This window comes from Acartia tonsa, chromosome 9, assembly GCF_053477335.1.
Source record: "Acartia tonsa isolate MP-2025a chromosome 9, ASM5347733v1, whole genome shotgun sequence".
In the NCBI taxonomy this organism is placed as follows: domain Eukaryota; kingdom Metazoa; phylum Arthropoda; class Copepoda; order Calanoida; family Acartiidae; genus Acartia; species Acartia tonsa.
Window position 1 is genome coordinate 16,357,479 of NC_137268.1, and position 25,042 is coordinate 16,382,520.

The following is a 25,042-nucleotide window of genomic DNA, read 5'->3' on the forward strand; positions in this document are numbered from 1 at the left end:
AAAATTTGAAATCGATAGGACAATTCTAACATGTCTAAATTAATGAAAAGAGCTATCCGTTACGGACGTACGGACGGACCGACCCTAATTATAGAAAAGCTTCGCTTTTAAAAAGCTAAAGCGTACATATTTTATTAAATTCAAATCTTCTCTACATATCAGGTCCATCATTCTTTTTAGTGTAAGGTATATCTCTGACCATAAAGTGAATTATTCTAAAATTGTTCTATTGATTTCAAATTTTGTATGAAAAATTATTAACAGAGTAAATAGTAATGTTGAAAGCATAGTATCTGTAACAATGGCGATTTTCAGAAGAAAAAAATCTTCAAAATCCACTCCCCTTTCCCCCTTCTGACCCAAATCCCTTTAGTTAAAGCAGAAAATAAGTTTTACGCTAACAATAGGCACACAAATATACCAAGTTTTTAGCAATTTCAAATGGAATTAGTTTGCTGAATCATGGCCCCTGGATTTCATTTAATTCATATCATTTCTGCTTGAGCTTCACTTTCATGGAAGATTTTATATCGTTTGGTATTGTATAAATTTAAAATGTATAAAGTAGGTACTATGCAAATTGACTTACATCACAGAAAACATTCCAAACAAATACCTCATAGCTTTACTCTCAAGTCAAAAATAAAAATACAGGAATTGGATCTAGTGCAGTTCAAGGTAAAATGTTCCTGGTAACGATTATATCCAAAAATGTCAAACTGCTAAACATATAGGTACGTCATTCCCCCACCCCGTTTTAAGCTGTATAAGAAGGCCTGGAGAAGCCAAGATCCAATGATACACAGGGAAAGCTTCACTGAAGAAGAAACGCAAAAAGTAAGTCTTTTTCGCGCATTTATGTACACTGCGAAAAAATTGTTCATTATTGAGTAATAACTATTCCACCGTTCCACCGTTAGCAGCCTTTAAAGTAGATAAAGTTTTAAAGACAATCGATACCAGGTTTGTAATATAATATTAGGTAGTTTGTATAAATTAATCGTTGATTGTCTTAAGATATCTGCATTGCAATAAGCGCAGAGATGGCATAAAAAACCCACGTGGTTTAAATAAAGTGGTTTAAACCAAATAAACCAAGCTTTTAAAAAAACAAAAAAAAACAAGATGGGATGGTTTAAATGTTTTTTTTTAAATAAAAAATATTTATACAAACTTTGTCAAAAACCTAAATTACCGTATCAGCCAGGGTTGTCAAATCAGGCGGGCGCTTTTGGGTGGGCGGTTTTGGGCTGCCCTTTTTCGGGTCCTTTTATGCAGATTTGGGCACCCCCCGTTTTGGGGGTGAGAAAAGGGGGAGGGGCTGAAAAAAGAGGGGGGGGGGGCAGGCCTATAATTTGGATATTATTAAAAAAACCTGGTTTTTATAAAAAAAAACGGTTTAAACCAAAAAAAAACAAACGGGTTTGTTCTTTTTTTAAAAAACCTGTTTTTTTCATCTCTGAATAAGCGCACAAAACAGAGTAAAAAAATGGTCTACTAATAATGGATCTATTATTACTTGGATCTACACTATGTACGCTTATATAATGAAACTTGTAGCTGGCTAAAATAACTATTCCCACATTCCTTCCCCTCCTACTATATGAACGAAATGACTAATAAATTATCCATGTTAGCAATCTAAATTGACGACAACTTTTCCCCTGTCATAATATCGACGTATATTCTACTTATATTCTACTAAGAAATATTACATTTTTTATTTAGTTGCTCTTACACAATTACATTTCTTTTTAAAACTGTAAATTCTCTATTAGTTTTTGGTAAGAAAGCAAAATAAAGTGAAGCAGGGAATAAGGTATTTTCAATATCTAATTACCTGACAATTATAACCGTTAGAAAACTTTAAAAGGCAAAAAGGGGGTCATCTTTTAGCGTATTTTCCGTAAAGTTGGGTGCAAGATTCAAGTCAAATGCGCTTATTAGGTTATCATTAAGAACAGTTTGACTTTATTACTGCATTTGACTGAAAGCTTGTACCCAACTTTACGGTAAATACGGGAAAAAATTACCCCTTTTATAACAACGTCCCTAGAAAGCAAGAATCTTAGGGGAAAAGACAATAAACGATAAAATGTTCAACCAAAATATGATTCGAATCACTCCTAATGTAGATCAAAACCATTGGTGGAAAAGTTTGGACACTGCTATTATGTACAAACTTACAAGATTTGATAATGGTCCCATAAGTTTTTTCTGTCAACGAATATGGAAAAGTTGTTTATACATCTTTGAGGACAAGTAGAATTTACAGTCCTATGTCCATTCCCTCCTCCCTAATGGAAAAGTAAAGTTTAAAAGTTTGTAAAATTCTTGTAACCCACAGAAACTTCTTTATTAGGTTTTACAATTGTAAGAAAATGGTCTTAAAATTACAGTTACTCGCAACTTTGGTAAGTAAAGTTTGCAGGGATCTAAAGGGATAAGACATTGGACGATAAATTGATGTCTATCCCCAATGATGCTAGACAAAATTATCCCTTTTGTTTATTACAATTAGTAGTTGAATCGCATGGACACTCAACTTTATGAGCCAACCAATTAAAATTTTAAAAAGGCCCAAAGTTGCTAAGCCAACCAATAAGAAAACGTTATAATAAAACTTTGGGGACCAGTGTAATAAACCGCTCAATGTCTCCTCCCTCTCTGAAAGTTTGGTAAAACAAAGAACAAACTGATTCACGCTGTTCCCTATGCAATTAAGATTTGACCGGCGGTTTCCCTTATATCACATATGGACTAAAAAGACCTTTTTGGAAAAAAATATCTTTGATGCTTAGGGATAGGAGTAAAAGGAAAAGGAAGGTTAAAGTATCCACTCCACACAAGAAGAGGCTAAAAATGTGTTTTTACCTCTTCCAAAAATTTAAAATAAAGGGGATGATGAGGGAAAACCAAACCACCGTCTAGTAACTTAAATATAGAATAAGTGGATATATTGACAGGGAAAAAGGGAGAGGTAGGTTTCGGGTAAAATCCGTCAAGGTTATGTGTTATAAGTTAAAAACAGAAGTAGAACGATAAAAATTTATGTTAACTTTAAAAATTTTTTTTGTCTAGGTATAGTTCTTTTTAATAAGAAATACACATATTTAGTCAATATTATCGTTCTACTACTATTTTTTAAGCCTTAAAACACACACCTTTACGGATTTTACCCGAAACCTACCTCTCCCTTTGTCGTCAATTTAGGTGGCTAACATGGGTCTCATTTATTGGTTAGTTCATTGTCTAGTAGGGGGTAAATGGGGTATATTGTTATTTTAGCTAGCTGTGAGTATCACTTTGTACTGTGCAAAATCTTAGTAATAATGTAATATTGATTCGTCTAGTTCAATAACTAATTGGTGTTTTATAAATCTTGATTGCATCAAGAGTCAGCGTGTGGAAAACTGAGAAATAAGAATAAACTTTTCTTTAAACATTCTCAAATTAAGAAAATTCGTTATTGCGTTTTGACGTTCTTTACAAGTATTATGTAAAAACAATAGGATGGCAACATCCATAAAAGCGAAGCTCCAAACGGTATGACAAACGAACATTAACATTTGTAGAGTATCAGAACTCGTAAAGGACATCCTTATCTTAAGGATCTAATTATAGAGATGATACGCTTAGAACATTTTACCTTGTTATAATAGGAATCAGTACTGCAAAAATAGGATCATTATAAACTACCAAAATTAGTGTTAGTTAAAAAAAGTTTTAAATGGACGTACAGACTTTCTGATAATGATTATATAGTTGCTTCGCTTTCAAGGTCGTACCAAACTGTTCTAGGCAACATCATGCAAAGTTTGAAATCGATGGGACAATTCTAACATGTCGAAATTGACGGAAAGAGCTAACCGTTACGGACGTACGGACCGACGCTAATAATAGAAAAGCTTCGCTATTACAAATAGATTGGCAACATCCCAAGTCAAAGATCAACACCTATTCCGAGATTGTTTTTAAAATATACTATTTACGAGAGAGAGGGGGGTGACATTTAACTATAAATTGCACTGATACCCATAGTTTTATAACAAAGTTATTTTTATTATTAAAACATTGTATACTACCTATTAGATTATGGTTAGTTTTAAACTTGCAGTCTTACTATCAAAACTTTTAATAAATAAGGGGGGTGGGGGGGTTAATGCAACCATCTCGTAATCAGTGAGCAAATGGCACTTAGAATTCGAATTTTGATCTGAACCTTTGCATGAGTAATCCTTGGTAAGTCTATTTTCCCTAAATCGAACAAAAAGTTGAAAAAGTAACGGCTGGCGGCTAAGCCATTTAGCCGTTTTTTGCCTATTTTCAGGGTAAATCCATCATCAATTACGTAGGAATCAACTTTTAAAAACATATTTTTGGTTTAATTCATGTTAAATGTTAGCAATATCCATTTTTAAAACTTCTAGTACCAGCAGCTACCGTTTTGGAGTGGCAAAGAGTATTATGTGGAGATAGGTTTCGTGACTAATTTGCATTAGGTATAGATGGATACTATGTTGGTCATGTCTACGTCGTGTATCCACCTCCATCAGCAGCAGCAGCAACAACAACAGCAGCAGCCGCAACAGCAACAACATCAGCAGCATATGGAGCCAAGAACCAACACATCAAATCTCCCACTCTACCTTACCTACGTCTTCATCAACGTATGCTCCAAGGTTTTTCAGTAACGCAGACAAAGAGTTTGTACACTCAGCTAAATCGAGTTTTTAATATGTCCGACAAAGAATAAGTTATCAGCTACACTTATTCGGCTTCTTCTTATCCGAGCTGGAATAGAACAGAACCCGGGCCCTCAGATATGGTACTGTTCTGTATGTATATAGAAACTTGGCCCATATGCTGTTGAATGCACAAATTGTAAAAATTGGCTCCATATCAAATGCTCTACATTAAAATCATCTAAAGAAAGAGAAAAACTACCAAACTGGATAGGACCATGCTGCAACAACAACACCAACAACCATCCACAGCTCAACATCCCACCTCCACGTCCAACACCCCCCCGTAGCAGACCCCCTCCCTCCCGTCGCAGCCCCCCTCCCCCCCGTCGCAGCCCCCCTCCCCCTCGTCGCAACACCCTTCCCCCCCGACGCAATCCATCCCGTCGCAGCCCCCCTCCCCCTCGTCGTAACCCCCCTCCCCCTCGTCGTAACCCCCCTCCCCCTCGTCGCAACCCCCCACCACCAGCAAATGAAGAAGATTTTGAATTTAATATTCTACAATGGAATATAAATGGACTTAAGAGTAAATGTGATGAACTTCTACACTACATGAAAGGCAAAAACCATCTTCTTGCTGCCCTTCAAGAAACCAAGATGACCATCAAATCTAAGTTAACGAACGTACCTAACTACACCCTAGTCCGCAAAGACAGAGGAGTAAATAAGGGAGGAGGACTTGCCTTCCTTATACACAAAGATATTAATTTTAATATCGAAACCAACCCTGCCATCCTTGAACAAGATGAATTTCTTGAAGTTATGACCATCAGAATCCCTGGCATAAACAAGGAAGACCTCTTTGTCAGAAACATATACATTCCACCACAGAGTAGCTGCAGACAACAGTACGTTCCACCACTTGAACATCTTTATGATGGCCTTGGAAAAAATGCTTATGTCATAGGTGACCTAAATGCTCATAACGAACTTTGGTACAGTGAAGCTAATGCTGACTCCCGAGGCAGAGACCTCGTCGACACCATCTCCGGGCTAGACTTTGGAATCATCAACAATGACCTGCCCACCAGAGTCACTAGCCAAGCTTCCACGGCGCCAGATGTCAGTATTGCATCATCAAATCTGATACCCTACACCACCTGGAAAGTTGAAAGAAGGCTAAATTCAGACCACCTTCCCATCACCATCAGTCTGAATGCCAGCTTAAAGAAAAACAATGCCAAAAACTGCAAATTCATCAACTTCTCCAAAGCCAACTGGCCAAAGTTCACCGAGATGACTGAAAAAATCTTTTCAACGGCTAGAAAGGTTGAAAATGTCTTTCAAGCTGAGAAATATTTCAGAAACACTCTCTCCAGAGCTGCCAAGCAATGTATACCTGCCGGTCGTATCCCCAAAGTTTACAATGCAATTCCAACAGCTGTTGTTAGACTCATTGAGGAACGAGACGCAATCAAACAAAATAATCCTGCTGACGACAGATTAAATGACATCAATAAAAACATCAACAAAGCCATTGCAGAACATCGCAAAATCAAATGGCAAGAACATTTAGCCAGCTGCCAAGCCAACTCTAAGAAACTATGGAACACCATTAACAGCCTTAAGGACAAACCAGTCCAGCCCGACAACCAAGGCATTTCTTTCAATGGTAAAGTTACCAACAATGCCAGGACTATGGCAAATGAGCTAAATAAACAATATACACCTTGTTTGGAGAAAGCTCCCCCTAGGTCCCGTAGGCGTACTCTGAGGAAACTTAAGAAGAAACCTACCGACACAAAAGTTATCTTCACGGCTGCCCAGACACTAGAAGCGATAAAGAAGTCTAAAAGTTCAAAGGCCCTTGGGCCTGATGGACTTTCACCTATCATGCTAAAGCATCTTGGGCCAAATGGCATAAGATACTTAACTGCCATCTTCAACATTAGCGTGAACAAGTCAAAGATCCCTTGTGCTTGGAAAACAGGAAAGATCATTCCCTTGCTGAAACCTGGAAAACCAGCGGACCAAGGGACAAGCTACCGTCCTGTTTCACTTCTATGTCCTGCTAGTAAGATCCTAGAAGCACTCTTACTTCCATATGTCAATGATGCTGTAAAACTCGCCGACCATCAACACGGTTTTCGTAAAGGCAGATCGACCACCACTGCCCTCCAGAGCATCAACACATTCATCACCGACGGCCTCAACAAGAAGAAACCTGTTGACAGAACAGTGTCTGTTGCTATCGACCTGTCCAAAGCATTCGACACGGTTGACCATGAACTTCTCCTCCAGGATATTCATTCCCTGCAGCTCAACAGTCACATAAAACGGTTTCTATGTGCTTATCTTAGAGGCAGACAGCAATTTGTGATGTTCAGAGGATCCAGATCCAAATACAGAATTGTACTACAGGGTGTCCCACAAGGTGGTGTACTTTCACCTGTACTTTTCAATCTGTATATGTCATCTATGCCACAACCTCCATCAAACATCCACTTGGTATCATATGCTGACGATTCAAATGTGCTCAGCCGCGGCCCACACGTTGAACCAGTAGTCAGAGATCTGAACAAATATCTTGCTGTCCTGGATGAATGGTTTAAGACACGAAACCTACACATATCTCCTTCTAAATCATCAGCCACCATCTTCACAACATTCTCAAACGAGGCAAGTACAGTTTTAGACATAGAGATTAACGGCGAGAAAGTCCCATCTGTCCGCCATCCTAAGTTCCTAGGTGTCACCTATGATAACCTTTTCTTCTTTAACCACCATGCCAAAGAGCTACGATCTAAGCTCAACGCCAAGAACAACATGCTGAAGGCCCTCTCAGGCACAACCTGGGGGAAAGAAAAGGAAGTAATCAGTAGCACATACAAAGCTATTGGTCAATCTCTCTTAAACTACTGTTGCCCCATTTTCACACCAACTTTTAGTGATGCCAGCTGGGAAAAATTGCAATTTGCACAAAACTCTGCTCTCAGAACTGCCACTGGCTGTCATCTTATGACAGACATCCATCATTTACACCAGGAAACCAAGATCATGCCAGTTAAAGAGCACTGCCAGATGTTGAGCAAACAATTCCTGTTATCGACGCAACGTCCCAACCACCCAAACAGGACAAATCTCAACCCACCCCCACCCAAACGTCAAATGAAAGAGACTCTTGTATCTCTCTTTGGCAAGGAAATAAATAAAATTTCCACCCCAGATCTCCCTGAGAAAGTATATAAAACGAAGCTCAAGAAGATTCACACTACCTCTGTACGTGACATCATCAACAGCTACAGAGAAAACAAGGTCCTTAACACCCGACCACCGGCCATACACAAAGCCGAAACTAAGCTGCCCAGAACCACCAGATCTACCCTGGCGCAGTTGCGGTCAGGCTATAGCCTGTACCTAAACACTTTTAAGGCCAGAATAAACAAAGATCCGACGCAAATAGTACCAGAAACCTGCCCAAAATGCCAGGAACTGCATACTACTAATCATCTTTTTAACTGCCGTCAAAATCCTACAACTCTTACTGCCAGAGACCTTTGGAGCAAACCAGTCGAAACAGCCAGATTCCTTGGACTGCCTGTTTCTAATGATGAAGACCCAGGATGAGCAGAAATGTGGGCTACAAACAACAACATTAGGTATAGATAGATAAAAATTGGCAAAACGACTGAACCGCCAGTCGTTAGCCATTACTTTTCCAACTTTTCGTTCGATTCAAGGTAAAAAGACCTACCAAGGATTACTCATGCAAAATTTCAATTGGAATTCTAAGTGCCATTTGCTCACTGATTACGAGATGGTTGCATTAATCCCCACCCCCCCTTTTAACTACAGATAGAGTAATATTGTTTATCAAGATTGAGGGTATTTTATATCATTTTATCGTTCTTTAACTTATCCCTAAACATCTCTGATACTTACTTAAATATTGGGTTTCTGCATCCTCCATTTTAATTATTCTGAAACAATCATAATTCTTGACTGATAAAAACATCTTTTAATACATAAAAATAATATATTTCGTAAACATTACAATATAAAGTAAGTAATATGTAATAAATCACATTGAAAATTAGAATAATAATAATAATACATAAGCTTTTTAATAAAAATATACATATTACATATGTTGTGATCTGTTTAAAAATGCAAATAAAATATTTATAAGGGTTTACAATTTTCTAGAGGAAAGAAATGTGAGTCGTGACATTCGAAAAAACCTTTCTACCCCAAAATTTAAACTAGGACTCTTAAAAGATAAGACATTGGATGATAAATTGTTATTTACTCTTATATTATTAAATTTATTGGTGGAAAAGTTAAGACTTTATAAAACTTTGTGGATCAATTTCCCCCTGTCTGAGATTTTTGGATGTACAATAGTTTTTCTTCGGATGCAATATTCCTTCTCTATAACTAATAAAGTTAAGAAATCATCACAAAAATAATATTAATCTTTAAATTAGGTCAAAATAAAAAATATTTAATCTGAAACTAATAAATTTTTAAGAAAATATGATATACTACGTATGCTAAGCATTGTTATAAAGTGGGTTTAAAGAATTTAAATATTGCTCTATGATATCATAATTGAATTATGAAACAGTTAACACTAAAAATGATTTCTAGAGCCGTTTTAGAAACTTTAGTGTCACAGAACAAAATCAGGATAGATAATTTTTTTTTCAATTGACTAAAAAAAAAATACCTAATTAAACCAGAAAGGGAAGAAGACATTGGACTGTAAATATTATTGTCACCAAAAGCTATTTAAAACGCAACCCTTCCAGTCATTGGCTTACAAGCACTAGGTAGGTACTTTTCTCGTATTCATTCGAATTCGGTGGATAAGAACCGGTTCTCATCCAACTGAAAAAACTATGTCTAGCATCGTATTATATCCAGCTTTCTACGAATATAAAAATGTACAATCATAAGATTAAAACCAGTTTTTTAGCCCGTGCTTTCGGCACCTCGGGCTAAAAATACTGGTTTTAATCTTATAATTGTACATTCTATATCCGCGGAAAATACGATGCGAGAAATAACTATTATAAAATCTTCATTAATTTTATCTACAGTAGGGTTATTTCATTTAGCATAATTGGGGATGAACATAATATCCCTGGCAATAAAAATCGATTATATAAAAGACACGATCCTGTAGATTTTGGTGTCACATTAAGATATGAAATGGACTCTAGAAACCATCCTAAATCTATTATTGAATTCTATTGAAGTTATTTAACTACAAAATTGAAGAGGGTTGGAAGAAACTTGGAATTATTGAAAATTGTATGAAATAATAATTCTCTTTAAATATGATATAAAAATAAGTACATTGGAAACATTAATTCCCTTTATAAAGTTTTAAAAATCTTTGTTCTTTTTTCTTCAAAATATTTGCTGAATTTTAATTTAGGAGCTAATTCTTAACATTGTAAAATAAAATTTTTGTATTTAACAAAAAAAATCGTTCCATTGCTACTTGTAAATATTTCTATTTTAAAATATATTAACATTATATTTTTAAAAATAAGTTTTGCGTAAAATATTGTATATAAAAATTAAACATTTTTAAGATTTAATCAATATAGTTTTTCACCAGATTAAAAGTTATCAAAATAAAGCACTGAATTGTATAGAAAAAATTCGAACCACGTCAAAAAGCCACGGTTTTAAGCTACAGAATGGGTAATATTGTTTTTCCTTATGTGAGGAGGCGTGTATACCAATTTATGTCCATTGGCTTATCTATTAAGATCCCTGGAAACTACATATGTTTAGCTTCCCTAAAATGCAATGGAGAACTCAATCGGTTCAGTACTTAATTGCAAAAAAATGTAAGAAGGGAAACTGACATGTGGCTAATTAACATGATTTAAAAACTTTCAAACTTTAATATAAGTATAATTATAAAAGGATTCATAGCAACAAAATATATATATAAGTTTAATAATTAATAAGTTTTAATCAACCAATCAACATGAAAGTTGTGATGTAAAAAGCAATTAAAAAATATAATTACTCATATTAGTCTGTCTATTTATCTTAATTTTGCAAAGATATACTATATAACGCATCTAAAAAAAACGAAGCATGTCTGTTGTACGTTTGACAAACCGACCGCAACAGAAAAAAAGCCAAGTATCCTCCTAAACTAAACAGAAAAAAAATGCGGTTGTCAATTATTTTTAGTACCATAATGAAATCACGAAAATTTGCTATTACTCAAATGATAAAAACATTATTTTGCATGTCATTACTTGAGATAACTTTAGATCATAGTGTTGTTGCTGCACTTCTTATGCACATAAATTTCCTTGCTTAATTATTAGAATAACGTTTTTCATACTCTTTACCTACCTTCTCTTTTATCAAGGACAGGATTCTGACAAACAATTTTAAGTAAAATGTCCCCAATACCTTCTTTCCCTCCCCTCCTTCAAGTTACAGCACAAAACAAGTTTTACTCAAACATTATTCCATCGATATATCTAATTTTTCAGAAATTTGAAATGGAATATATTTGCTAAATCACGGCCTCTGCTCTATAATAAGAAAAACAGTATAACAAAAATAACTATCATTAACAAAAATAACTATCATTACGTTACATTGTATACCAGCAAAAGCTTTTTTATTAGTATTCAGCACACTAAACAAATATAAAACACATCAGAAATATTGATCTTTAGTAGCGACTATAAAAACTGACTATAATCATAGTTTTGTAAACAGATAGAATTTTTTTTTTTGCGTATAATTTGGAATGTTAAGGCATTTCACTAAGTTAGAAATCAACGAACTTTTTAAAACTGGTCTTCTCAAAAGTTAACTTAAAAATAATCAAATATTATTTTGTCTTGGAGCTTTTTAACAAGGGGGGGGGGGGGAAGTTTTGACACATTTGCGTAAACAGTGAGTATAGGCTTTATCTTTGGACTGAGAGGATAGGTTATTAGGGATAAAATCATTCTTATATGATGAATTTCCCCCAGCTTTAAGATTTTTTTGGATAGGCCTCCAGGTTCCGGAGCTCCAGGCCTCCAGGTCCTCTCTGTACAGGTAAAAATGAAAAAAATAATTTTTTTTTTGAAGAGTTAGAAGTCAACCTATGAAACAAAATATGCATATTTTTTAATGTTATTCACACATTTGAAGAAAAAAATGCATATTTTGTTTCATAAGTTGACTTCTAACTCTAGAAATTTTTTTTTTTTTTTAATTTTTACCTGTACAGAGAGGACCTGGAGGCCTGGAGCTCCGGAACCTGGAGGCCTATCCAAAAAATCTTAAATCTGGGGGAAATTCATCATATAAGAATGATTTTATCCCTAATAACCTATCCTCTCAGTCCAAAGATAAAGCTTATACTCACTGTTTACGCAAATGTGTCAAAACTTCCCCCCCCTTATTCTATTAATATTTAATAACAGTAACAAGTTGAAATACTATTGAAAACTTTATCTATCCATATTCATAACTACCTACCTATCTATCTATCTAATCAAGAAAGATTCAATTGGACGTTATATTCCTAAATAGCAACCTAGTTATGGTTTTAGAGTGTTCATACAATATATTCAAATGTTTTTGGCCTCGTTATATATTCTAGTAGCATATAATAAGTTGTATAAAGTAAATAAAATAGGGTAGACAATGATTTCACAATTATCAAGTAGCATAAAGGATCTTTTACTTACTAGATTAAATTCTTTATTGAAACCAGTTTTTTTTACAATTTTACCCACATTGTATGTTTATTTGAATCTACCCATCAATGTTTTCATGAGAATTACTGGTCAATGATATTATCAAAATATGACTTATCTAATTTAACTTGTTGTAAGCATTTGTCGGTTGTTTGGCAAATGGAAGGAGACATTGGACCGTAAATTACACTGCACTGGTACCAAAAGTTTCATAATCACGTGATCATATACTTTGGTTGTAGAACTTGGGTTACTTTTTATTGAACTTTGATAAGTTTCAAAGCTTTTAAACCTATTAATCTACAAAAGGTGAAATTTAGTTATTATATCATTGGGAATGTATATCAATTTATCGTCCATTGTCCTTAAGATCCCTAAATCTTATACAAATATTTGGCTCATTAAATCAGATCATTTGAATGTATTGTATGCACACTTTATTGATTTATATGATTTAGAGTGACTAGAATGTGACCCAGTTTCCGCTAGTTTTGGCCCCAGATTCCGCGCTTGTAAAGTCACCCCACAAATCGTCGTTGGTCTAAAAATAAAATCAATTATTATTTCCTATTACCTGATTGGGGCGGCATCCTATTTCGATTTCAAATGATGGGTATGTAATACACTGTGGGCTAGAATTGAATCAAGACAAAAGTAAGTGCCGAGCCCTGGGACCTATGTATGGTGAAAATAGACATAAAACCATGATGATTCCAGGTAAAACCAAAATATTTCAGCGGGGGCTTTTTGAGAAAATTAGATTTAAAAATTTCAAGTTCAATTTTCACCCCCTAGGAGTTGCCGCAAAATTATGATAAGAAAAGCAAAAATTATCTATTTTAAATAATGATGATGATGATTGTAGCCACGTTCTCTCTTGTATCAGGTTGTCATTAAGTCTCGTTATTGAGTTGTAGGAATGAAGCCACTTCTTTAGGCTTATTCCATAGATCTGTAGGGTTAAATGTTGTAGGATTGTTGGGGCAGTTGAAGAGGTGGGTTACGTCATGTGGAGAGTTATTGCAGAGGGGGCAGGTATTAGGTATGGTTGGATCAAGTCTGTTTCTGTAATCATTTAAATTTCTGCTAAATCCAGACCGAAGTCTGGATAATTCTGTACGGACTTTTCTTGGCAGACTTTCTTCCTCTATATTTAAAGTGACTCCTAATAGCTTTGGTTTGTTTTCTAATCTGACAAGTTGGTTTCTGAGGAAGACTTGAGGATGAATTTTATAATCTTTGGTATCTGGTGAGAATAATGTTACCGTGGACTTTTCTGGTGAGACAAGCAGTTCCCTTTCTTCCAGAAAATTGAGCAAGATTTCCAGGTAAGCATTTATTTGACTAGTTAAGGCATCTATATTGGTTCCAGACGCATATATAGAAATGTCGTCTGCATATTGCACAATTTCAATTCCTTTGGGAGGGAGAGGAATTTCGGACAGGTAAAAGCTGAAAAGAAGAGGGGATAATACAGCTCCTTGGGGGACTCCAGTTCGGACATTTCTGGAGGATGACTTCTTATTCCTAAATTGAACACAGGACTGTCTTCCTCTGAGATAACAATTTAGCCATCTCTTGATATGGCCGGGTAGGGCTGTTTCATTAAGACCATTGATGAGCTTATCATGGTTAACCATATCAAATGCTTTGGATAAGTCAAGCTGTACCAAAACTGTTCTGTCAGGAGGAGGGTTAAGATTGAAGCCATCTGTGACAGCTTTGTTAAAATCATGAAGAGCAGTAACAGTTGAATGAATTTTCCTAAATCCATGTTGAAAAGATGGTACTTCTAGGTGTTCGTCAAGGGTTGGGAGAATGAGTCTTTCTAAAATCTTAATAGCAGGGCATAGTAGAGAAACAGGACGGTAGGATGTGGCTTCACTGTGGTCTTTCCCAGGTTTAGGCAGAGGAACAATAAGTGATTTTTTCCAGATTGCTGGAATCTGGCTGGAGGACACAGACAAGTTAAAAATTTTGGTAAGGAATTTTATACCAAAAGGTCCCAAATGTTTAAGATGAAGATTCGACATTTTATCTGGGCCTAGTGCTTTGGAGGCCTTGCTGTTTTTAATGGCCTCTTTGGTAGCTTCGTCTGTGTGAAGTTCTGGAGTCTCCAGGTTGTTTTTTCTGATGTTATCAGTTACAATTCTGCTAAATCTGGAACTTTTGTGGTGTACAACTGCTGAATATTGTTTGTTAAAGTTGTTAGCAATTTTAGCGGGGCAGGATATGTATTTACCTTTGAATTTTAAATAATGAACAACTTTGCTTTTATGAAGTCCTTCTTAAAACCTCTATACAGGGTTTCGGATCCGCATTGATTTTTTGCGGATCCGGATCCTCCAAATTTGGTCAGTGCGGATCCGGATCCGGATCCTACCGGATCCGGTTCCGGATCCTTGACAATAAAAATAAAATCACCAAACTTTTCAAAAAATATTTATTCTTTAATTCGAAGTCAAAAATACTTTTAATTTTCAAGTCTGACCCTAAACCTTAAAGATTGGCTCTCATCAAGAGATTGTCTGAGATTTTATATAAATTTAGGTATATTTTTCCATTTTTCCCGCATTTTTTTGAGTCCAAGGATCCGGATCCGCATTTTTTTGCGGATCCGGATCCTTGGACTCGAAAATATGCGGATCCTTGCGGATCCGCATCCGAAACCCTGCCTCTATATATATGATTTATTTTAGGCTGAATTTTCGTGACCTTTGCAAAGCAAGTAATAAAAAAGGCCATTTATTAACTCCCTTCAGGAGTGGTTTTATGAAGAACTTTATAAAAGCAAAGTTGTTCAAAATTTAAAATAAATAATATTTGGTTTTCTTGTCATGATTATGCGGCAACTCCAAGGTGGTGAAAATTGAACTTGAAATTTTCAAATCTAATTTTCTCAAAAAGCCCCCGCTGAAATATTTTGGTTTTACCTGGAATCATCATGGTTTTATGTCTATTTTCACCATACATAGGTCCCAGGGCTCGGCACTTACTTTTGTCTTGATTCAATTCTAGCCCACAGTGAATAAAACTACTTTTAACAAAGTGGAGATATTTTACCCCAACTTACCAAGCAAAGTAGGTTAATATTCAGGGGTGTATATTCTACATGGGATCCCCTGCTCAGGGGGGGGGGGGGGAAATAAAAAATAAGTGGTTGGAGGGAAAAAAAATGTAAAAATTTAGAAAACTGAAAACATTTTTTCCATTTCCCCCCCCCTCCTTGGTGAAAAAAAACTAAAAAAATGTGTGGTAGGAGGGATAAAACAAAGAAAATATAGAGTTCTTTTAATAGTTTTCCATTTCCCCCCCTACTTGGTGAGAAAAACTAGGGGGGGGGGGGGGGGAATAAAAAATTTTGTAGCAGGGGAAAAAAAAAATCTTGTGCAGAATATACACCCCTGTTAATATTTAAAAATATTTTATTATTTTCTTTGATTTAAACTGTTTTTTTGTTGTTGTTAAAATGTACGGTACCTACCGAAGAAATATTTTGTTTGGCAGGTTGAATAGGCTGTTGTGAGGTTGTACTACTTCCTAAAAGTAAAAATAAATCATTTAAAAAGGTTTTAAGTATTTACGTATTCATTTAGTTATTGATAGATTATTTTATTTATCCAATTGTCTTGTTGTGAATACCTACTCAGATTTAAATAGGATTATAAAAGTAAAACATGCCCGTTTATCATGGAAATCTATCAAAAAAAATTAAGGTGGCTATCATAAGAAATAATAGCTGAGAAAAAACAAAAACATACCAAATTCCACTCCGGGGTTTCTTTGTAAATTGTTAGGGAAACCGCCAATCAGCTTTTGCACTTGTAATTTTTTCTCAAAAATTAATGTTACTCACCAACACTTAAATCACAGAAGTCGGCCAATAAGTCCAAATTTGAAGCAGGAGTTGAAGGATTTGATGGAGGTCCAGCTAACCCCTAAAAAAAGACAAGTATATAAGCTTGGATAGCCTATAGAGAACGGGATACACCACGAAATCTTATTTTGGAGTATCTCTGAACCATTTCTTACTTAATGCATATGATGAGACGTACTAAAGACAACCAACCCTTTAATTGCACAACCTTTGTCTGAAAGTCCTGTAAAAGGTACTGAATTTCGATTGTTTAGGGCCAAGGCATTCTCTGTACTCATATCGGCAACTTAAACAGTAGCAATTGGAACTATTATATCTGTCTTTAGTTATGATGAGGTTTATGTTGAGATTCGAACCCATCCATCCGTGGCAGTGAGCGCGGGTTTACCTTAGATGCCCCAATAGAAGGCCCGGGGGGAAGAATGCCAGTAGCCCCACTTGATGCTGAAGGGGGTGGCAGCAATATGCTACCACCACTTGAGGGAGGGGGGAGCAGGGCACCACCAACTCTGAAAAAAAGTATTCAGTGAAAAAAATATAATTTTAGTCTAAAGATGGGGTTAATTTGTATATTAATTAAATGTCCATAGTCTTATACCTTAAAATAACTGACTAAGATGACAATAAAGCTAAAAAATCACTCTTCAACCCCCTCCTTTTCTGATATGTCCAAATACTATAAGTGATATAAGGTGCTGAAGTTTTTTTTTGGCTGAAGCTTGAGATTTCAGTAACTACGGAACTAATACGAGTTCTCCTTCTAAGCAGTGTTGCGGATCTGCATTGATTGTATGCGGATCCGGATCCTCAAAATTTGGTCAGTTCCGGATCCGGATCCTTGACAATAAAAATAAAATCACCAAATTTTTCAAAAATATTTATTCTTTAATCTCGAAGTCAAAAATACTTTTAATTTTCAAGTCTGAACCTAAACCTTAAAGATTGGCTCTCATCACGAGAATGTCTTGGATGATGTCCTCCTTTGTAAAATTTGTAAGTGACTATTTTATATAAATTTAGGTAGATTTTTCCATAAAGGGGGCCGGGGGGGGGGGGGGGGCGAAAGTGACACTTTTTGAAACCAAAACTAAAAGTCAAAAGAACTCAACTAAAAAAAGAGTTACGGGTCTGACATTTTGCATGGCAGTTGCTTTATAGGGGTACAATATGGAACTGTGAAGAAACGGCGTCGCAACCGCCGAAAACCGCCGAGAAAAGGCAAAAAAAATTTCGGCGGGAAACGGCAGTTTTCGGCGGTTGCGCCACCGTTTCTTCACAGTTCCATATTTTACCCCTATAAAGCAACTGCCATGCAAAATCTCAGACCTTTAACTCTTTTTTTAGTTGAGTTCCTTTGTTGACTTTTAGTTTTGGTTTCAAAAAGTGTCACTTTCGCCCTTCCCTTTATACCCCAGGATCCGGATCCGCATTTTTTTGCGGATCCGGATCCTTGGACTCAAAAAAATGCGGATCCTTGCGGATCCAGATCCGCAACATTGCTTCTAAGGGTAGCTTCAATTATTACATAGTTTTAGGCTTTTTTCTGTCCCCTTCATACCCCTTTTAATTTAGACCCTACACATTGTAATGGGAAACTTAAAAAGGAACTGAAACTGAAGCGCGAAAATCCGCAAAATTTTTTACCTGGCTTTTGGTTTATCTGTCTTTTCTTTGTCCTTCTTAATATTGTTGATGTTGACCTTGATTGTTTGTCCCTCCTTGAAAGCCAGGTCTAACTGGGGTCCTGCGGGCTCCTCCTATTATAAGGTTTTATTGATTAATTTCACAGCCTTAACCATTAAAATATGGTCCCTGGATCTTAATACAAAACTTTTACGTATATGCGAAAAGAAAGGGAAAAGTAGGTTGCGGATAAAATCCGTAAAGGTTGTGTGTTTTAAGTTAAAAACAGTAGTAGAAAGATAAAAAGTTATGTTAATTTTTTTAAATTTGTCTATAGTTCTCTTAAATAAGAAATACACATATTTAGTAAATATTATCGTTCTACTACTGTTTTTAAGCCTTAAAACACGGATTTTTACCCGCAACCTACTTTTCCCTTTCTTTTTAAAGATCAGCTTTACTTATAAATGTACTTAAAGCTGTGTATGTATATTGTAAGTAATAACAAGTAAACTTTCTTTAACAACTTTGACTGGCACATCAAATAGAAAAACTTGTACACGGTAAAATTTTTCATTTCGATTGTGGGACACTAAAAATCCATTAAACCACAGCAGAGAACAATAACATTCTGGGACTTTCCTGGACTTTAATTGACCTAACCTGTCCTAAAATGATCGTCAATAAAAAAATTTGTTTCTACCTCCCTGGGAAGCTTTTGTTTTTCAGCAGGGATCTCAAGTGATAAAACAATGGACGATAAATTGATGCACTTCCTTAATGATGATGAACACATTTATCCCTTCTCAATGTGAAAATTATTGGATAAAAAGTTTGGACTTTACCTACTAGTTTTAACCAACCAATCACTTTTCATTTAAAATACCCAACGTTTTTTAGCCAACGAATAAGATAACGTGGTTATAAAAAAAATGTATAATTTATAATACAACCTCCCATTTATGAAGGGATGGGGGGGGGGGCATGGTTGTTTTAATTGCATGATAATAGAATATATCTCTTTTTCTTATAAAAATGTTTCTATTTATTTGCTCAAATGCACAAAAACATTTATATCATCATTGAAAGTACGAATCATTGATAAATAATGAGGGGTTGTTATTGTGTGGAAATTATCAAGATTATATATACATACTAGCGGCTTCGCCCTTAGCCTTTGTTTCTTTGGGGGGGGATTTTCATTTTTTGGGGGGTTAGGGGTGTCCCACCCACCCCTAAAGAAAATAGCATAAAACCACCACAGGACCAGTAGGTATACTCCCTGAAGAGTAAAATCCGATCGGTTCAGTGGTTACCGAGATCTTAAGGGACAGACGGACAGACAGATAGACAGACATCATTCTACTTTGTATTATAGATTGTATATGGGAATGGATATAGAATAAACGTGGTTATTATGCCAAGGGGAAAAATCATCGTCAGTTTAGGTAGCTAACGCCTAACATGGATATAATTTTTTGGTCAATTTGTATGATTCAACATCATAGTCTAATGTCTTTAAATGGTTTAAGTATTTTTCTTTCCCTTCCTCCCCCTAAATCCTATAGGCACCGCAACTTAACTAGTTTGTAATTATTTTAGGTATATAAAGTAGAAAGATTTTTTTGGTCTGAAGCTTAAGATTTTTATTGAACAGATTGAGTTCTACATTTTAGGGAATCTTCATATATGTCCAGGATTGATTTTAGGCTATTTTTTTTATAGATTTAAGTTTTCAGATGATTTTAGGCTATTTTTCTGCTCTTCTTAGATACCCTTCAAAGAGGCCTTAGATGCTAGGTATGCAACCAATTGTATTTTAAAAATCAAATAACCTTACCTTTAAAATTGTGTCTTCTTTCTTAACAAGTTTAAAGTGATCTTGTAAGGCAACGTTCAAATCAAAACTGTCTGATCTGAAAACAACAGCATGTAATCTGTCTGTCTGTGTATACCTTAAAATATGTCGCTAACCGCTGGACCGATAAGGCTCTCCTTTACAGTATTGCTTTCATATTATATATGACCTGAGAAGTTTTTCAGGGGAAGATAACTAGAACACTCTCCCAAGAGAAAAAGTAACCAAAACTATCCCCCGATTTTTTAGACTTTTTTTCTTTTTAAACTAAAATTTAAGGTAGTGGGTTGATTTTAGGCTTTCACACAAAGTACCTTGTTAAGCACCACAGGTATAGTCCCCTAAAAGGGGGTGGAGGTGGTTATTAATGCTCAAGAGGCAGTTTGTATGAAGAACCCTCATTTTTTTTAATGACGAGATCAATTCTTTGTGTTCTGTACCTATCTGTACTACTCCCCTTCCAGACCCCCTCCTTTCTTTACCTGTCTGCAAATCCAAGTCCTATGAATGCAGTCTGCTGGGTTGATTCATTCATAATTCTAAATAAAAACAAGGATGACAACATTTATAAGTCTACTGGGTTGATTCATTCATAATTCTAAATAAAAACAAGGATGACAACATTTATAAGTCTACTGGGTTGATTCATTCATAATTAGGTATAATAAAAAAAAATAAGGATGACAGCATTCATAAAATCAAAAAATCTGACGTTTTTAATAAAGAAACTAATTTTTGATGGACGGACATTCGTAATTATGAATGAGCTTCATTCATTCAAGTAAAAGAATAAAGGGGGCATTAGTCAAGTATTGTGTAATACTCCCTTCAGGGCGGTGACCCTATCCCGACCCGATATTGTATTTGGTCTGAGTATTAATATATTAAGTATTTTTTTCTATTTTTATATGAGTCATATATCATATGTTAAAGCTTCGTTTCTTATGGATATAATAGTCATTGATATTCTAAAAAAAGGGTGGAATTTAATTATTCTGAGTCTTACATAAAAAAATGTTCTAATATTTTCCTTGTTAAAAATTTCATTGTTTAGGTAAAAAAATTACATAATTGTAAATTGGTAATTTTTTAGACTAATATATTCAAAATTTGCAACTTTTTTGCATAAAAATTTTCCGTTTATAACTTGCAAAAAATCCATGGAAAATTTCTTTTGTTTTTAACTACTATACAGAAGAAAAATTGAAGAAAAAAAAACGCAAAACGACTTATCTTTAATTATTAATAAAGAAAACAAGGATGACATTCTATGATTACCTAAAATGACGAAATATATAGGTATAATTCTTGATTGTTTTAAAATAAAACAAGGATGACAACATCCATAAAAGCGAAGCTCTGAAGCGGTAGGACAAACGGACATTAACACTTGTATAATGTCAGAACTGAATAATCAGAATGCGAATGTATAAGAGTCAAAGCAAAATTGTAAGTAAAGTTGTTGAAAAACTGCTTGATACAGGATAATGATTATGGGCATACTTACATTTTTAGGACTTGATTATAGAGTTGCTTCGCTTATAATATTGTACTTTGTTGTCCCAGGAATCAGTATACCAAAAACCAGACCAATCGGATAATTAGGTCACATACAAATTTGTTGTTAAAAATGTAAAAAAAAATCAACATGTTTAAAATGGACGTACGGACATTCTGGTAATGATTATAGAGTTGTTACGCTTTCTAACTCGTACCTAACAATTACAGGAATCACCATGCAAAATTGAAACCGATAGGACAATTCTAACATGCCTAAATTAACGAAAAAAGCTATTTCAAAAAGTAAAAAAATCAACATGTTTAAAATGGACGTACGGACATTTCGGTAATGATTATAGAGTTGCTACGCTTTCTAAATCGTACCTAACTACTAAAGGAATCACCATGCAAAATTTGAAATCGATAGGACAATTCTAACATGTCTAAATTAACGAAAAAAGCTATCCGTGACGGACGGACGTACGGACGGACGGACGTACGGACGGACGGACCGACCCTAATTATAGAAAAGCTTCGCTTTTAAAAAGGATATCATATTGGACATAAGAATACATTTTCTTGCTATTTTACCCTTAGCCTTTGGTGGGTTTGACTCAGAAAAGGAAAGGATGGGAGAAGAATAAAATGATATACACTAATGAGAGAAAGTGTTTTAATTTTTTTTTTTTCGTGCCAGTAACTCACAAATGTTCCCTCTTTCCTTGGAGCTTAACATAAAGAGTAAATAAGCTCAGTAATTAAAACCAGGGTGTCGGAGCCGTTTAATTTTGATAAAATTGTTAAAAAATCATTTTTAGCTAATCTGGAGCCGGAGCCGTTTTTATAGAAAAATACGGCTCCGGATCCGGCTGCGGCTCCACCAAAAATGTTGCTGCTCCCGGCTGCGGCTCCGAAATACTGATTAAAACTATTGGACACCATGTAAAGTTATACTATACTAATATAGAGTCTGATGTCCACTCCCTCCCTTATAAAATGGGAGTTTAAAAGGAAACTAAAAATGCGGATATATTCTCTAGTTAAAGAAAACCTTAACTCCAAAAATATATTTTGAAGAAAAAAACGAATCAGGTACTGAAAAAAGCATTGTATTAATAAAAATATTCTCGATGTTTTCTTTGTAAAGAAGAATACTCTTTAAACATCAAAAGATTGTTTTGTTTACTGTTCTTAAATAACAAAGCTACTATATAATTCACTTTGTCCGTCCATCTGTTTGTTAGTATGTGATTTTCATGGCTGGTTTTTATGATAGACTGCCAATTTTTTTTTTAAGATACGACTTAACAAAGAGCATACAGCATACAACTCACTTCTTTACATATTTTGTCCCTTTTGTCCATTCATTTTGTGCTTCGCTACTTAAAAAAAGATGTTTTGTTTTCTTCTCTTTCTCAAAACTATTCATAAAAATTTTACATATTTTATTTTACTAACTAAATTCAGGGATAAGACAATAGACGATTAATTGATGTACATTTATAATGATTATCTTCAAAATCTAAATTGTGGTGTAAAGGGTTTGGAAGCAGCCAATCAAGATCTAATAAAAGTATCCAAAGTTTTTGAGCCCACCAATGAGATAGTGATTTTGTAGAAGTCTGGGTTCCAGTATAATTAATTTACAGTTTAATGTCAACTCTCTCTAAAATAAAATTCTCTCTTAAAAGGATATTTATATTAGCACACTAAACAAGTTAATATCAATGCAGTGATGAAAATAATTAGAATACAAAAAAAAAAACGTGGCCACTTTGAATAAAAAGGGAGATTTAACAGAGATTATTTTTTTAATGACAATAATTTTTTTTAGCTTTAATAAAAAAAAAAACTATTTATCTTGTTTACAATATTAGGTATAAGTTATGTTTTTAGATTGCTATTCCACTATTCTAAAATTGCATAGGAGACAAGGCGGCTGAAATGAATATCTGTATCACAGTGACAGTCAGAGATAAAGGGAAAAATTGAAGGACTAGAAATCATTTAGCAAATGACATGAAAATAAATTTATATGCATCCCCAAAGAGACTAAAGAAGATTATCCCTTCTGTAGATTAAAGTTATTGGTTGAAAAAATTGGACACTACTGGTAAACTCACTTCAAATTCAATTAAACTACCTAAAGTTTTGAGCATACTTTTAAATACAGAACCAACGAAACCCTTCTTCCGACGTTACTTTTGATCATCATATCATCATGCCTATCCCTCATTTCCTGATAAAGTGGGAGTTTATTTTTGCAGAGACTAGGAGATATTTATATAAGATCAGATAACTCAATTTAAAGTTTTAAACTTTGTATTTGTCACTGTCTGGGAGCGTAGCTCATACTAAATATGTCACTCTACTACACTAATATTTGCAGTAAATGAAGCCCTTACTTTAAAGCATGGCTTTTTTAATATTAGAACCTGTCCGTAGGTCTATACGTTTAAAACTGATGTATAATAGATATGATCCATAATGTAGGGATGTTAGATTAATCCTATCGATTTCAAACTTTGAATGCTGATTCCAGTATACAGTATAACTGATGTATAATAGATATGATCCATAATGTAGGGATGTTAGGTTAATCCTATCGATTTCAAACTTTGAATGCTGATTTCAGTGTACATTTAGAAAGCGTAGCAACTCTATAATCTTTAACAAACAGCCTGTGTCTAATTTCATTCTTTAGATATTTTCCTTAATTTAGTATGTGATATAGTTGATTTTAGAAATGTCGATTCCTTTGACCATTAGGTATTATGCTTCATCTATATAATCAAGTCTAGAGACGTTAAGTTGATATAAAATTTTGTTCAGATTTAGATAAAATACTTTTTGGATCTTTTATATTAAAAGTATAGTCACTCTATTCTATAGTATGTTTGTCAATGTTCGTTTTTACGTCCGCCTGATTTATCGTACTTCGCTACTTATGGATAATGTCATCCTTGGTTTATCCTTGTATTCAAAAGTTTGTAAATGCGTTCGCTCGGTCCTTCGAATGAATGCACGAATACCATGCAAATAAAAATCTTGGCATTAGTGCGTACAAATAGTCTACAGTAGATAATACTTATTTTAATTGTAATAGGATGTACGTTTATCTGTCTGTGTGTAGCGAAGGAAATCGCTAACCACTGAACCGATATGGTTCACCAAGGGATCAGGGAGTAATATAAGGATTTCTCAACCCTTACAATATAAATCGTCCCCATAAACTCCTACCCCCCCCCCCCCCCCCACCCAACTCTTTCATCAAGTGCCCTTAGAGGCCTTTAGTGGTGTAGCCACTAGTTTAAAATATTTACCTTATAACAAAATATCTAGAGCTATCAGTAACCGCCTCTGAAAAAAAAATTCAAAATCAATAAGTATATCCACAGATAGTAAACTGCACGATTATGGGATCAATGTCTGTCTTATTTTATTTTTCGTGGTAAACCGTCTATAATACCATAAAATACATGATTTTTCAGTGTCACTGAGAAGCTTAAATGTCAATTTATTCATTTTAAAAGATCTTCAAGCATTAGGTACAAATAACAAAACTTCAAAAATTTTATAATAACTCTTAGTTTAACTTTCCAGTTTTCTAAATCTAAAGAAAGAACAGAACAAAAGAAATTATAGCGAAATGTGGAAACCCAACTTACAAGAAATTACATTTCTTCATAAGGTGTCTTTTTAGAAATACTTAATATTTTTTTAATCAATAATTTTTTTGTTTAAATTTTTGTATTTACCAGCA

General features: G+C 34.7%; 2 protein-coding genes across 6 annotated transcripts in view; both read right to left on the reverse strand.

Annotated features, from left to right (window-relative positions):
* The window catches only part of Pyroxd1 (pyridine nucleotide-disulfide oxidoreductase domain 1), a 418,591-nt gene that overhangs the window by 53,855 nt on the left and 339,694 nt on the right, over positions 1–25,042 (reverse strand). For both annotated transcript variants that reach the window (XM_080171154.1, XM_080171153.1), the window contains exon 2: positions 8,628–8,664. In XM_080171154.1, coding sequence (XP_080027280.1) covers positions 8,628–8,655 — 28 coding nt within the window. In that variant the 5' untranslated portion in view covers positions 8,656–8,664. The remainder of the gene's footprint in view (positions 1–8,627; positions 8,665–25,042) is intronic.
* Positions 8,664–25,042, reverse strand: part of LOC145327615 (adaptin ear-binding coat-associated protein 1-like) — a 356,073-nt gene continuing 339,694 nt past the window's right edge. Inside the window, exons 5-15 of one of the 4 annotated variants that reach the window (XR_013882190.1) lie at positions 24,603–24,639; positions 20,262–20,318; positions 19,762–19,837; positions 17,943–18,055; positions 16,687–16,807; positions 16,278–16,359; positions 15,906–15,961; positions 12,858–12,962; positions 12,201–12,258; positions 11,333–11,364; positions 8,664–10,756 (exon numbers count right to left, since the gene is read on the reverse strand). Coding sequence is in view for 1 of the 4 variants with exons in the window: in XM_080171155.1 (XP_080027281.1) it covers positions 12,885–12,962; positions 15,906–15,961; positions 16,278–16,359; positions 16,687–16,807; positions 17,943–18,055; positions 19,762–19,837; positions 20,262–20,318; positions 24,603–24,639 (620 nt within the window). In the remaining 3 variants the exon portion in view is untranslated. Of the gene's footprint in view, positions 11,258–11,332; positions 11,579–12,200; positions 12,259–12,808; positions 12,963–15,905; positions 15,962–16,277; positions 16,360–16,686; positions 16,808–17,942; positions 18,056–19,761; positions 19,838–20,261; positions 20,319–24,602; positions 24,640–25,042 lie in introns of those variants that run through there. The other 3 variants (XR_013882188.1, XR_013882189.1, XM_080171155.1) reach the window with 3 other exon arrangements.